At 34.4% G+C, this 15,526-nt stretch overlaps 3 protein-coding genes across 4 annotated transcripts; 2 read left to right on the forward strand and 1 right to left on the reverse strand.

The window, feature by feature from the left end:
* The first annotated feature begins 532 nt into the window (after nucleotides 1–532).
* On the forward strand, nucleotides 533–2,602 carry LOC123896274 (pentatricopeptide repeat-containing protein At4g16390, chloroplastic-like). The gene has a single exon (XM_045946685.1). It carries the CDS (start codon nucleotides 533–535, stop codon nucleotides 2,600–2,602), a length of 2,070 nt encoding a protein of 689 aa, XP_045802641.1.
* A 1,398-nt stretch (nucleotides 2,603–4,000) lies between these two features.
* On the forward strand, nucleotides 4,001–6,949 carry LOC123898121 (pentatricopeptide repeat-containing protein At4g16390, chloroplastic-like). The gene has a single exon (XM_045949009.1). It carries the CDS (start codon nucleotides 4,345–4,347, stop codon nucleotides 6,397–6,399), a length of 2,055 nt encoding a protein of 684 aa, XP_045804965.1. The 5' UTR covers nucleotides 4,001–4,344; the 3' UTR covers nucleotides 6,400–6,949.
* A 3,631-nt stretch (nucleotides 6,950–10,580) lies between these two features.
* Nucleotides 10,581–15,201, reverse strand: LOC123898024 (microtubule-associated protein 70-5). Of its 2 annotated transcripts, none has more exons than XM_045948867.1 (10): nucleotides 14,944–15,201; nucleotides 13,649–13,734; nucleotides 13,441–13,506; nucleotides 12,792–12,962; nucleotides 12,522–12,692; nucleotides 12,274–12,429; nucleotides 11,960–12,178; nucleotides 11,294–11,878; nucleotides 10,908–11,056; nucleotides 10,581–10,822 (listed from the first exon to the last, which is right to left on the reverse strand). In XM_045948867.1, exons 1-10 carry the CDS (start codon nucleotides 15,029–15,031, stop codon nucleotides 10,804–10,806), a joined length of 1,710 nt encoding a protein of 569 aa, XP_045804823.1. In that variant the 5' UTR covers nucleotides 15,032–15,201; the 3' UTR covers nucleotides 10,581–10,803. The 2 variants fall into 2 exon arrangements, with proteins under 2 accessions (XP_045804823.1, XP_045804825.1); XM_045948869.1 differs by having other exon boundaries at nucleotides 13,649–13,705; nucleotides 14,944–15,169.
* Between the last annotated feature and the right edge of the window lie 325 nt (nucleotides 15,202–15,526).

Raw genomic sequence — 15,526 nt, forward strand, 5'->3', positions numbered from 1 at the left:
CACGAGTCTAATTAGCATAATATGTAAAAAATAAAAATAAATTGTGTAACAAAAAAAAATGTAAAAAAAATTGTAATATTAAAAAGTATTTAAAAAAAAAACTTTATTGTAAGCAAATTATGCGGGTTCGATTCCCACCGTAGACAAATTTTTTATTTTTTTTTTAATATAAAACTACAATAAAAAGAGAAAGAAAATGATTAGAGTTGGGTTAACTTATCGGAATAAACTTTGAATATAAGAGATATGATAAGATTATAAATGCACATATTAAGATTTTTAACTTTAATTACAATTGAATCACATACTCTAGTTACCAATAGTTAGTTGGTTCAGTGACAACTGCGATCGTAAGTGAGCGGAAACCCTTTGATGTCAGAACTGACTTCCGAACCCGATTAAAATGGTGGTTAAAGGAGAAAAAAAAAAACTCAGAGTTCATTTTCCAAGTAAAATAATTCTTGACCAAACTCGAGTTCATTTATTTTGTTGACCAAAATCTATGAGTTGAGTTTTGTGTTGAGAGGGGAAAATGGCTCAGCCTTATTACCTTCTCTGCTCTTCACCTTCTTCTACCTTCTGTTATTCATTCATCAATCCCAAATTTCCAAACTTCAATCATACATCCAATAAATTCAAAACTTACTTCTCTTACCAACCTCACAATTCTCTTCATGATGAAAATCTCAACAACCCAGATGCAAAAATCTCATCTTTATCCAAACCTAAAATCTGGGTCAATCCCAAAACCCTCAAATCCACACAAATTTTGATTAAACCCCACAAAGCCATTTCATTTCTTAGCACATGTGATCCCAATGAGCAACAAGTTTCTGAAATCTTGAAATGTTTAGGAGACAATGTTAACAAAGATGATGCAAAACAAATTCTCCACAAAATATCCAACCCAGAAATTGCAATTCTTGCTCTTAAATACTTCCAGCAGAAGATTGCACCTGAAAATCATGTTATTCTCTACAATGTGGTGTTTAAGTTGTTTAGGCAAATTAAGGATTTTGAAAGAGCAGAGAAGCTGTTTGATGAAATGCTTCAAAGAGGCAATAAGCCAAATATCGATACGTTTTCACATTTAATTAGATGTGCATCTGCTTGTTCTTTGCTACATAAGGCTGTGGAGTTGTTTGAGAGGATGCCGTCTTTCGGGTGTGAACCGGATCCTATTGTGTCCTCGTCAATGATTTATGTTTATGCTCACATTGGTAATGTTGATATGGCTTTGAAATTATATGATATTGTGAAAAATGAGAAATGGCCTATTTGGATGATTTCATATTCTGCTTTGATTAAGATGTACGGGATGTTAGAAAACTATGATGGGTGTTTAAGTGTTTATAATGATATGAAGGTTCTTGGTGTTCGGCCTAATGTGGTATTATATAATGCTTTGTTGGATGCAATGGCGAAAGCTAAGAGGGCAAATTATGCCATGACTGTGTACGAGGAGATGAGAAAAAATGGATTTGAACCGAATCGGGGAACTTATTCCGCTCTTCTGGAAGCTTATTCCAGAAGGCGGTACTGTAAAGAAGCTTTGAGCGTGTATAAGGAAATGAAGGAAAAGGGAATGACTTTGAGTAAATATCTATATAGCGTGCTACTTGATATGTGTGCTAATGTTGGCTATATAGATGAAGCTGTTGAAATATTTGAAGAAATGAAGCGTTCCGGGACTTGCCAACCTGACAGTTTCATATACTTGGCCTTGATTAAAATGTATTCGTTCAATGGGAAAGTTTTGGAAGCGGAAGCAATGTTTAATGAAATGACTAGCTGTGGATTGGAGCCTAATATTTTTGTTCTCACAAATTTGGTTCATTGCTATGGAAAAGCCAAACGAACTGATGATGTTGTGAAGATATTTAATCAATTATGGGATATCGGCATCACTCCCAACTATCAATTGTGCGAATGTCTTTTGTATGTCATGACCCAAATTCCAAAAGATGAGCTTGGTAAGATAACAAATTGCATTGAGAAGGCTAACCCAAAGCTTGGTTATATTGTGAAATGTTTGACGGAAGAGAAGGAAGATGATGGATATTTTATGAAGGAAGTATCGGAACTTTTAAGTGCAGCTGCTGAATATGTAAAGAAGTCCTTGTGCAATAGTCTAATTGATATTTGTTACAACCTAGGCATGGAAGACAGAGCTCACGACCTTTTCGGCTTGGGATTGACACTTAAGATATATAGCGATATACAGTCGAGATCTGAAACTGAGTGGTGTTTGAACCTAAAAAACCTCTCATTTGGAGCTACTATGACTGCCTTACATATTTGGTTAGATGACTTGTCTAAGGCATTTGAATCAGGTGAAGAGCTTCCACAAGTACTTGCAATTCGTTGGAGACACAAGCCTTCGCACAAAGACTTGGCTTTTGTATTTGAATCATATCTAAAGGAACTTAATTCTCCTTTCCATAAGGCCACTGATGATATATCTGGCCGCTGGTTTTTCCGCCGGTTTTTTGCTACAAGTCAAGAAGCCAAGTCATGGCTGCAGTCTAGAGGGACAAATGAAACAGATTCTGATTTGAACACCACGCTTTTAGATGTTCCTGTAGAGGCTCTTCTCCCTTGATAGAGTTGTTATAGGTTAGCCATATGCTTGTTAAATGCATTTTTATTTACCTTCTGTAAGAAAATTTTGGTATTTATATTAAAAAGAAGTTGTTTTATTTTATATGCAAAAATATCTTAATTGTTTGCATTACGCTCATTGCAGATTTTATGTATTTATATTTAAAACTTGTTTTTACGTCTATATGATAAAGCTTATAAAAACTTGAAAAATCATAATTATTTTCAAAGCACCAACATTAATGTACTATTTCTATAATTTAAAGGGTTATTTGGATCCTAAAAATATCTCAAAAGCAACCAATATTTTCATATCCTCTATGGCAAGGAAAATAATGTGCTATGTGCTGGAAAAAGCTCATGATTGTGATCTTTAATGAAGTCATGAACTTCTCATCTGACTTTCTTTTTATACGTAAGTAAGCCTCACACTCTACCTTCAAACAAGGACGTGGGTTAATTGCAGTGGATTCTCGCTTGTTCCCATACCTCGTGCTAGGATATTTTACATCAATAAATTCTCTAAGAACCTTTGAACGACAACTATTTTTTAGCATCACTGTTAACATGTGAAACAACTACATGCTCTCTGGTTCCTTGAATAATAAGTTGTCAATTCTCATCAACAACTTCCATTAATTCCTAATATTTCAAAAATATATACCTGTGTGAAAAAAAAAACGTTAAGTTTGAGAAATGAGTCACTAAAATGTATGCTCATATATAATAATAATAATAATAATAATAATAATAATAATAATAATAATAATAATAATAATAATAATAAGGTTAAGGTTAAAATCTCTTGACATTTTCATTAACCTGTAACAAGTAATAAATGATTTAAAAAGAGGTGGTGATGTGGTCCAATGAATGCTAGTGCATTGAAATGAGTGTGTTTAATTAGGGATGTCAACGGGACAAGGAATGGTAGGAGAATACTTCTCCGTTCATCACCCCGCCTCCGAATCTGTTCGCTATTCCCGTCCCCGTTCCCCATTACCGAGAGATATTTTCCCTCCCCACGGATTCCCATGGTATCCGCGGAGATCCATGAACATAGAAAAATAAAATTTTTGGTTCAACAATATTAACATAAAAAAATAAATCTCGGACAAAAACTTAGCATAGGAAAAACTATGATAAAAGCAACCACAGAATTGCGAACGATGATAATCCAAAATATTATGTCGATATGTATCGATACATTTACTGATGCAAATGATTCTGATTGATTTACAAATAATATTTATTGATTTTTTATATTAAATATTATTTTTGGATCAATCACAATCATCCACAAAAGTCGTGTACAAGTACATATCCAGATAATATGTATCCCAGAGTGTTCAGTGTTCATCAATATTAAGACAATTACCCAACAAAAGTAAACAAATAAATAATATGGTCGGCGTCGAGAAATCCGCATGGTGGAGGGTGCTCCCCGCCCCGAAGCGTCATCAGAGGAAAGTTTTCTTCCATCCTCGTCTGCATGGAGAAAAAAAAACCTTCAAACTCGAAACTTCGAACACAACCCCCACAGAAATCTTCGTTAACATAAGCAAATTAACATTCTTATTAAGTGTGTTATTGGTGTTACTATAACATTCCTCTTTATTTTATATGCAAAATATAGTTAAATATTTTCACCGCATAGGTGAGTCCAATAAGCTATAAGCAAAGACAGCCATTGTGTAAGTATATATGGAAGCTGGTTAGTTACTGGTACAGACATAGGTAAAAATGGTTGACGCTTACCCTATTTGCTCTCTTCTTCCTTCTCCTTCTACATTCCTCAACAATCGCAATTTCTCTTCCTTCTCTACTTCATGTCACTATCTCAAATTTTCCAAAAATCTCTCTCATTTCATCACACACTCTTCCTTTCAAAACCCATCTGCGAAACAAGAACACCCAGATGCAAAGTCTTCACCTTTATTGAAAACTAACACCTGGGTTAATCCCATAAACCCAAATACGAAACAGATTTTAAAGCGTTCATTTTTGTTGAAACTAGCCAAAACTCTTGACTCATGTGACCCTAATGAAAATCAAGTTTATGAAATCATTAAGGGTTTTGTTGTCAATGTAACTCAACGTAATGCTAGTTTTATTCTGAATAATATGTCGAAAACTGATAATGCAATGTTTGTGTTTAGATACTTTATGCAGATGTTTGAACCAGAGCAAGTTGTTTTTTACAATGTGATGTTGAAACTGTTTAGGAAAAGTAGGGAATTTGAAAATGCAGAGAAACTGTTTGATGAAATGCTTCAAAGAATGGTTAAGCCTGATGTTATTACGTTTTCGACGATTATTAGCTGTGCTATACTGTGTTCTGAACATCATAAAGCTGTAGAGTGGTTTGCGATGATGGGTTCGTTTGAATGTGAACATAATGACTACATATCGTCGTCTGTGATTTCTTCTTATGCACGTATTGGTAATTTTGACATGGCTTTGAGATTATATCGTCGTGCAAAGAAGGAGAAATGGAAAGTTGAAAAGATGGCGTTTTCGGCGTTGATTAAGATGTATGGGAAGTCGGGAAATTATGATGAATGCTTAAGTGTTTACCGTGATATGAAGGTTTTTGGTGTTAATCCTAACATGACGGTATACAACAATCTGTTGTGTGCTATGGGAAGAGGCAAGAGAGCACGGGAAGCCAAGGCTATATATGAGGAGATGATAAACAATGGAATTTCACCAAATCAGTTAACCTATGAATCTGTCTTGCAAGCCTATTGTAGAGGAATGCATAAAATAGATGCCTTGAGTGTGTATAAGGAAATGAAAGAAAAGGGATTGGATATCGGTAGAGTTCTATATCACATGCTTCTTGATATGTGTGCTGATGTTGGTTATGCAGATGAAGCTGTTGGAATATTTCAAGATATGAAATCTTCCGGAACTTGCCATCCAGACAGTGTTGCATACACATCCTTGATTAACATGTACACCCGCACTGGAAAAATTTCTGAGGCAGAAGCCATGTTGAATGAAATGATGAATAGTGGGTTTGAGCCTAATATTTTAGTACTGACATCTCTTGCTGGTTGCTATGGAAAAGCAAAACGACCTGACGATGTTGTGAGGATATTTAATCAACTTTTGGATTTGGGCATTAGTCCCGATGATCGCTTTTGTGATTGTCTTTTGTATGTTATGACACAATTACCGAAACAAGAACATGGTAAAATAACAGATTGCATTCAGAAGGCCAATCCAAAGCTTAGTTTTGTGGTTAGGTATTTGATGGAAGAGAGGGACGGTGATGGAAATTTTTGGAAGGAAGCATCAGAACTTTTTCATTCAATTGATGACTTTGTTATAAAGAAGTCCACGTGCAACAGTCTAATTGATCTTTGTGTCAATCTGGAAGTTCCGGATAGAGCTCGCGACCTTCTCAACCTGGGAGTTACTCTTGAGATATATCCCAATATGCAGAATAGATCTCTAACCAAGTGGTCTTTGTATGTAAAGAGTCTCTCAACTGGAACTGCTCTAACAGTATTTTATGTTTGGATAAATGACATATCTAAAGCTTTGGAATCAGGGGAGGAGCTTCCACCAGTACTTGGAATTTATACCGGGACTCGGAAAAACAAGTCTTCACGAATTGTAATTGAATCATATCTGAATGAACATAATGCTCCATTCCAAAAGGATAATGATATGGCTGGGTGGTTTTTGACAACGAGTGAAGCAGTTAAGCCATGGCTACAATCTAGGAAAACTGATGCTACTTTGGACTCCAGGGTTTTAGATGTTCCAACTATGGCTCCTTCTCATTGACAATGTTGTTTTAGGTAGCCATGCTTCATGTAGTTTTTCTTTTTCTGCCATGAGGAAATTTTTATATAAGTTTTTGAGATTGTTTTTTTAGTGGATTCTTATATTTTGATTGCCGACCTGATATAGTATAATCTATTTAAAATATCATATTTAATCTATATCTTAAAGAGTAGTTGCTTACACCATGAGAAAAAGTTGAGTCATCAGTTTTGTTATTTTCTTTTATTTATTACAAAAAGCTTAGGAAAAAAAAATGTTAGTGCTGTTAAGGTTGACTTATATGTTTAGCATAATTGTTGACCTTATTTAGTCACTTTTTTTTATCTGAGTTTGACTTAAAGTTTTTAGCTTTATTTATTAAGTATAGTGATTGGTAAAATGAAGTAAGAAAGTTCTTCTGACTTTTGTTAAGAACAATATTTTGAATGTGGTGACCACCTTCAAGTCACTATTACCACCCCATTTGACTTTTATGAGAGTTTTCTGTATATTTTATTATAGAAGTCAAAATTAGAACCAAAACTATGTGATAAGTTGATGGCTTGCACGTTTAAATGATAAAATATATCCTCAAACATAGAATTGATCCAACCAAACAAACCTCCCTATATAATGGTGAGAGTTTTTGTTCTTTTGATCATTCAAAATGGGAAACTGTGTGACTTCTTGTTATTCTCAACCAAAGAAGCAAACTGGATGTCCTCTAATTCAAGGAAGAGAAATAGAGGTTAATAAGGCCTCGGCACCAGTCGAAAAGATGAACACCGCTTCTAGTAAACATTACATTGCAGTGCGTAGGAAAGTGCAGCATGGGGAGGATTACCATCTTGCACCATTCTTACGGCAATCTGGTAGGACAACCGATGATAGAAAGATGAAGACAAGGATTGTGAAGATTGTGGTGACTACAGAACAGTTGGAAATGCTGTTAAGCGGATCAAAAAAATTTCAAATCAAAACTAGAGTTGCCCCTGTCACGAAAAGTTCTGTATTGAGATGTCCAAAATGGCTTCCTTCTTTATCAACTATTCAAGAGGTGCAGAACTTTTGAATGGCAAGGATGATTGGAATTTAAGCTTTTCTATCAATAGTTGTACAACTACTGATAATAATTTGAAAAAAAGAAGAAAGAAATTGAATGTAGCTACACATGTCGGTGCAGCATAGAGTTTAGAGCTTTTATTTATACTATAGTGGTTAATGTTGGCTGTTGTTCTTATTTTTGAATGAACAATTAGCTTATGTTATTATACCATTGGAATAATTTATCCTTGCTATTTTATCTGTATTTGATCCATATCATAGAGATCCGACTAAGTTTTACTTAAGTCACAATAGTTCTTGTTCTTGTGAAGGCTATTTTTATGGATACCTAGTCATAGTCTAAAATGCTCTGAAACTAGGTCTTAGAAGTTTTAGTGATATGTGAACAATGAGTGAATATTCCAACCCTAGAACCTAGTATATATATGTCTAAGTACGTGGGGGAGCGGTTGTCAATGGATTTCTCCTTTTCTGTTAAGCTCCTCCCTATCTCCTAGAACTACTCCGGCTTTTTAGCCATACGGGTAGTATTCGCCCCGTCAGCTACTATCCAATGAGAGTTGAGTAGTGACGGCCTGGCTGTCTTAATCATTGGGCCTTGCCTTGGATGATCCGGATAATAGCTATTTGCGCCGAAGAATAACATGACGGTACAGTTCTATTTAACATGTGATTTGATTGGTAAACAAGTTCTTTAATGCACATAATGGAGACATGTGATTCAATTTTTTGTGTCATTCATGTATAATCTCTCTGCTGATGCATTTGACAAATTTGGCCAGTGTGCAATGCTCAGAAACACAGAATACATCGATATCATTAAAAGTTAAAATAAACACAGATGTAGACATACAATTTTTCCGTATGTACAGAGTTTGTTCTCAGACTCATCATTACTCAGTTTCAAATGAAATTTTATTGAAGCGCAACTATAGCATAATATTGGGTTTGAGCCATGTTGAATGAAATGATGAATAGTGGGTTTGAGCCTAATATTTTAGTACTGACATCTCTTGCTGGTTGCTATGGAAAAGCAAAACAAACTGACGATGTTGTGAGGATACTTAACCAATTTTTGTATGTTGTGACACAAATACGGAAACAAGAACATGGTAAAATAACAGATTGCATTGAGAAGGGCAATCCAAAGCTTGGTTTTGTGGTTAGGTATTTGATGGAAGAGAGGGATGTGAATGAAAATTGTAGGAAGGAAGCATCAGAACTTTTTAATTCAATTGAGGACAAAATTATGAAGACTTCTTTGTGGAACCATCTAATAGATCTTTGTGTCAACCTGGAAGTTCCCAATAGAACTTGCGACCTTCTCAACCTGGGACTTACTCTTGATATATATACCAATATGCAGAACAGATCATCAGCTACGTGGTCTTTAAGTGTAAAGAGTAATGAAAATTCTACCGGGAATTTATACCGGGAATGAAAATTCTTTACTAAGTGTAATTGAACCATATCTGATAGAACATAATGCTCCATTCCAGAAGAATAATGATATGGCTGGGCGGTTTGATAAGACGAGTGAAGCAGTCAAGTCGTGGCTGCAGTCTAGAGGTTCATCTGATATATAATCAATTTAAAATAATTAAATATAATCTTTTATCTTAAAGAGTATAAGTTGCTTACCCTAGTACAAATCTACTGTTGATATGTGTATAAATAATAAATTTACTTATTTGGTTCTGTCTGATATTGGTATTTAGATTTTTTAAAAGTGTTTCATAGAAATATCTGATACAGCGGCATAAATTGAATACTGTTAGATCTTCTTACTCTCATGTTAGAATGAAAAATAGCATTTAAAAGGCAATATTTCTCTTAAACTGTTGCATGTGCTCATTGTGTAAACAACTGAGAAAAAACTAATGTCATTCAGCTGCTTTTTATTTATTTACTTCAAAATTATTTACTCCAAAAAGTTTTGAAAAGAAAATAAAAGAAAAAGATGTTGGTACTGTTAAGGTTACTTGTATTGTTGAGAATAATAAAATATATCTTCCAACATGGAATTGACCCAACCAAACAAACCTCTTTCTATATAATGGTGAGAGTCTTTGTTCTTTTGATCATGCAAAATGGGAAACTGTGTGGCTTATCATTCTCAAACAAAGAAGCAAACTAGATGTTCTCTAATAGAGGGAAGAGAAATCGAGGTTGGTATTGCCTCGGCGCCGGTTGAAAAGATGAACAGCGCTTCTAGTAAGTATTGCCTCGGTGCATAGGAGCATGTAGAGGTTTACCATCTTGCACCATTCTTGAGGCAATCTGATAAGCCTTGTAAGATAACTTATGATAGAAAGATGAGGACAAGGATTGTGAAGATTGTGGTGACTACAGAAGAGTTGGAATTGCTGTTAGGTGGACCAAAGAAGTTTCAAATCCAAAGTAGAGTTGCTCCTGTATTGAGAAAGTGTCCAAAATGGCTTCCTTCTTTACCAACTACTCAAGAAGTGCAGAAGTTTTGAATGATGAGGTTGGTTGCAATTTAAGCTTTCCTATCATTAGTTGTGCAAATACCGCTAATAAATTGAAAAATGAAAGAAATTGAAATTTAACTACTTGTCTCGGTGTCGAACACCGACACATGTTGGGCACCGGATACGCTTTAATTTGAAGTATCGGTGCTGCATAGAGTTTTAGAGCTTTTATTCGTACTGCAGGAGTAGTGAATGCTGTCTGTTCGTATTTCTGAATGAACAATGAGCTTATGATATTTGTCTAGTTTTATTGCACAAGTGATTCTGCTGGTAGAATTTATCCTTGCTATTTTGCTACTGTAATTTAGTATAATATGGAGTTTCTTCTGCAGAGTTGTTTTTAAGGTTTGCAATAATTCATAATTCTTTACAGGGTAGATAGATATCCTTAATTCTCAATTATAAGTGAACTTAAAGTCATCATACCATTAAGATTAAGAACTATTGTGACTTAAAGTAACAATAGTTCTATCTAACTCGTGATTCAATTGGTAATCGTGATTCAATTGGTAAACAAGTTTTTTTTCTATAGGCAAATGTTAGTAAGTTAGTGATTACGTTAGTTTCCAGGGTTTCAGCTCAGGACGTCATTCATGTATAGTCTCTCTGATGCATTTTACAAACTTGGCCAGTGTGTGATGTTCGCAATCACAGAATACACGCGACATCATAAAAGAAATATAGAGGAAGACATACAATACTTATGTATGTACAAGGTTGGATCTCAGACTCTTTACTGAAGTGGAACTTTATTTGAACACACTGCCACACTAAGGTATGTATTGTTTTTATAGACAGAAAAAAAATTCAAGATGCATTGATATTTGATAAATAAATTGCCTCCAATATTTCTCTACATAACCAATCTTCAATGTTCTTTCATCACCCTGCAGTAATTTTATAACAATGTTCAGGTTAACCACAGAAGTAAAAGGTATCAATCATTTAAAAGAAAAAGTCACTGAAAAGAACCTTTTAGAGAAGTTTGAATTTCTGCTTTTCCTCTTATCATCTGATTTTGTTGATGCAATCTCCTTCTCTCTAGCAGCTGCTTCTCTTTTCATTTTCTTCCACTCTATTTCCATAGCCTTTGTCAGTGCATCAACTTTCTTTGTGAGCATCTGAAAAGAATATCTCTTATCTTTAGTTCTAAGTGACAAAAGAGAGACATCATATGAGGCAATGTTATTGAATAGAAACTATAGCATAGAAGAATTTGAAACTATTGTTCTGTCATATGCTATTTAGTACAAAATGTTGTCACATAGCAGATATAGTGGTGCTAACAAACCGCTATTTTCTGTGATCCACGATTGACAACGCTAAAATGTGAATGGAAGCATAGCTGTTGCTATTACCTTTATTTCGTCATCTTTAGTGGAAAGACTACTGTCTTTTGTTTCACAGGACTTCCTCAAATTGATGACCTCTTTTTGAAGCTTATCATATAGAAAACCCGAGACCACATCATTGCTACCAAAATCATTACAGTTATTACTTTTAGAATCTTCATCAACATCAACACTGGTTTTAACATTTCCTGCTTCTCTTTCACCATCAAATTTATTCAAGTTCATGCCTGTGATAACCTGCATCTCATTTTCTTTTTCACCACTATCAGAAAATTTGTTTCTTGATGCCCATATACCTTTTTTCAACACATTGTCTGTAGAACTATATTTCATTTTTGTAATGCTACCCGGTTTTCGGTTCCCAGCAATACCATCTATGTTTCCTTTTATGTTTTTCTTTTGGAACAAGGTGCTTCCAACAGTAGAACCTCTTGGTTGTGATGTGGACCTGTTTCTGAGTCCGCTATTGTTCGTTACAAAACTTAAGATATTCGATTTATCGGCTGTTGGAGTTCCTGAAAATACATTGGAATTGAATGGGAATTTCTTTAAGCCTTCTTCTAGTGTTTTTAGCCTCAGCTTCAGTTTATCCTAAGGGAAAAATACCAGATAACATTAGTTATAGCTAAAAATCGATTTATTATATGTTTACATGATAAACAAATAAGTTACCTTCAATTGTGATTCTGCTTTTGCTGTTCTCTCTGATATAGCTAGCTTTTCTTTCAACCTTTGCATCTCGGCCTGCATAATCCGTCTCTCTTCGAGCCATTGCCTAACAGGCATGACCTTATCATTTTCATCTTTCCATTCATTAGCCACAGCAGTTGCAATTCTGTTGGCGGAAACTTTTACCCTTGCTAGTTCCCTCTCCAGTGTCCTCTTCTCCTCCTGAATATTTATGCCAAAACCATGCTACTAAGTCCTAATTAATATCCACAAATTAGTGCAAAATGCAAGTAGTCACAATCACAACGTATGCTTACTTGCAACTCATTAACCTGTCGCTCATAATCGCGAATGACATTTGCGTTGGCTCCATTAGATAAGATAAGCTCCTCAAGTTCATGGATTGTTTGGCTAAGTTTTTCAACTTCTATAATCTTTTGTCGGTGACTTTTCTCTAAGATTTTGTTCTCCTCCTGTTCGTGAAAGTTGTAATAAATTGTCTGAAACTAATTGCAGTTCGATATAGAAACTAAACGTGAAAATCAAAACATAAAAAGATATATGCCTGGCAGATCTCAATCTGTCTCTTCAAGTCAAAGTTTTCATTCTGAACTTCTTCAACTATCAAAGCTCTCTCTAATGCACTTCTTAAAATCCTCTCTGCTTCAAGCAATGCTGACTCTTTCGACTTTGTGATTCGCTCCAACGCTTTTTTATCTTCTTGTAATGCTGTAATCTGTAGATAAAGTTGATGTTAGTGTAAAAACATATTTAAGAATTAAGCCTTATGGTTTCATTGTAAAAGCATGTTTAGTCGAAATTGCATTATTAGTACCTCATTCCTATACATCTTAATCTCAGCCTCAAGAGGAGTGATTACACTTTCGAATGGATAAAAATCATCTTCCTTTTCATCTGTGTGTAATCTTCTAAGAGCTGCTTCTGCTGCATATTGCGCGGCCAACGCGTCTTTCTTTTCATCTGTCAGTTTCTTGATTTCTAGATTCTGCATATGAAAATATTTTGAAGAATTTTAGAAATGATAATTGTTTTACATCCTTCCACTTTTGACCCCCTAACTTTCACAAACTTGCGATTTTGGCCCCCCGACCAAGTCAACACACATGTGGCAAGTGCCTCAAATACCATGCCAGCATGTATTGTTACATGGACAATGACTCACATGCCACATCAACATATGTGATAAGCCATGTTGATGTGGCATGTTAGTCATTGCCCACGTGGCAAGACATATTGGCGTAGCATGTGAGTCACTTGCCACATGTACGTTGGCTTGGTCAAAATCATTGCGGAGCCATCCTTTTACAAAAGGGACTGAAGTTAGGGGGTCAAAATTGCAAGTTTGTAAAAGTTAGGAGGCCAAAAGTACTATTTTGAAAGTTAAGGGGCCAAAATCGCAAGTTTGTTAAAATTAGGGGGCCAAAAGTGTAATTTAGCCATTATACTAAAACAATCAAGTTTACCTTGTGTTTAAGATGATCCTCACTATGTCTTACTCTCTCATCAAGTTTACTAACTTCATTTCTCAGCTGGAATTGGAGAAAGATAATTACAGCTATTATTAACTACTGAGAAATTTATATATCTTGTTATTTACAAACAAATATTATAGTAACTGTTAAAAAAAATTAATATAAAATAGTTCACTTTTTATCTTATAAAAAGAAATACCTCTTCTATGGCCTTATCTTTCTGAGCTTCAGTTGCCCTTAAGGATTTGATTTCACCCTGGCAAGTTGCAAGTTCATTAACCTTCTCTGCAATGGATTAAAATTTATTCATAATTGTTTTTGTGACTTTTTTTTTGCTAGTAAATATAGGAGAATCCAAATTCAGGGTCGTTTGATTTAAAAAAATATAAGAATTGGATATTACCGTACAAGTCATAACAAACTTTTAACATATTGAACAATTTTTTGTCTTATACGATGTTTTGTGAACAAGATTATTTTGATAATTTAGACAATTTGCACTTGAGACAAAAATTTGTCCTATGGTTTAATGAGGAACAAAAAATTCAATTTTTTTTTCAGTCTCTTACCCCCAAATTTGTCTGGATCATAGAAACAATTTTAAATTCAAACACAGTATAATTAGAACTAAATGAACAAAAGCTAACAAAAGATACAAGAACTAAATGAACAACAAAGAAAGTGAGATGCGGTTACTTTCTTTCAAATTTGTAGATCCAAAGATATAATGAGTGGAAATTTAAATAAATTTTTCACAGAAGCTTGTAAAATATAACGTTTCTCTCATCTATCAAAGGTGGATAAAGTATAAGGGATTGAAGTGAGAGAGAGAGAGAGAGAGAGAGAGAGAGGGGGGGGGGGGGGGGGGGGAGAGAGAGGTGCTCGAAATCGAAAAAAAATTTATTTGCATCTTAGTGATAATTCGGTCGGTTTCGGTTAGCAAGAGATAAATTATTAGAGTCTCGCGTCGCCCATATACAACCGTTCGTGACCGATTTTTCAAAATTGTTAACTCAAAATCCGGCCCACATTTGACATGATACTTCCATATGTTGGACATTATGTCGATTTTAAATCGGATTGCAAGTCCGTACTCAGTCCTACCCTCACTAATCACTATCACTTAGATGCGTGAAACACATTTAATAATAAGCTATCAATATTTTTTTTCACATTAACCATGAGTCCATGATGACAGACAAATATAGTATTCTTACTTTTTAAACTCCATCTCTAATCTCTAATGAGTAGTCTCTCTATTATTTTATATACTTTACCTTATTTTTATTTTGAGTTTTTAGTCTCTACCGTCATACATGGGCCAATATAATCACGTCACATGACCCAATAAGGTCGTATCAGAAACTAAAAATATCTATTTTTGAATTTGTAGAAACTGAACTAAAAAAATAATACAAATACTAAAACGAAAAAGTATTATATTAATCATATTTAAACCTCTAATATATATATATTAGATAATATATGAACTACCTGTGAGTTGGTTTTGCAAATGATCAATCTCCAACACAACAACATCTGGTTGGACAAGTTGAACCTCTTTACTAGCAACCATTTTCATCTTTGCTCTCAACAATAAATGGGGTATGCTCAATGGTATATATAGTTTTTTTTCCTATGTTCTCTTGTTTTGGTGATGATAAGTAGTGGTGAGGCTAAGTACAAAAATACCAACAATAAATGATGACTACTTTAACAAGTCATAAGAGCATTATATATATATATATATATATATATAATGATAATGAAAGAGTGGTTTATGGAAGAAAATAAGAAAGTCCATTCATATAAGTAATTGACCTTAAAGATAGGAATGACATTCTCTAGCAGTGAAGCAAACTTAACATATATGAATGAGATGCATTATAGAGGCCAACTAAGCTAAGCTGGCTACTACTTACCACTTTAGCACTAATTGCTACTTTATTTCTATTTCTTAATATTATTTTTACTTGCAAATTTTCTTTTTCTAACCCTCAATAATTAAGATATTTGACTCTCAAAAGCACCTAAAGTATTTTCGGTTTAGATTTTTCAAGTTCACTATGAGACTAAT

Source organism: Trifolium pratense, linkage group LG7 (genome assembly GCF_020283565.1).
Source record: "Trifolium pratense cultivar HEN17-A07 linkage group LG7, ARS_RC_1.1, whole genome shotgun sequence".
Classification (NCBI taxonomy): Eukaryota; Viridiplantae; Streptophyta; class Magnoliopsida; order Fabales; family Fabaceae; genus Trifolium; species Trifolium pratense.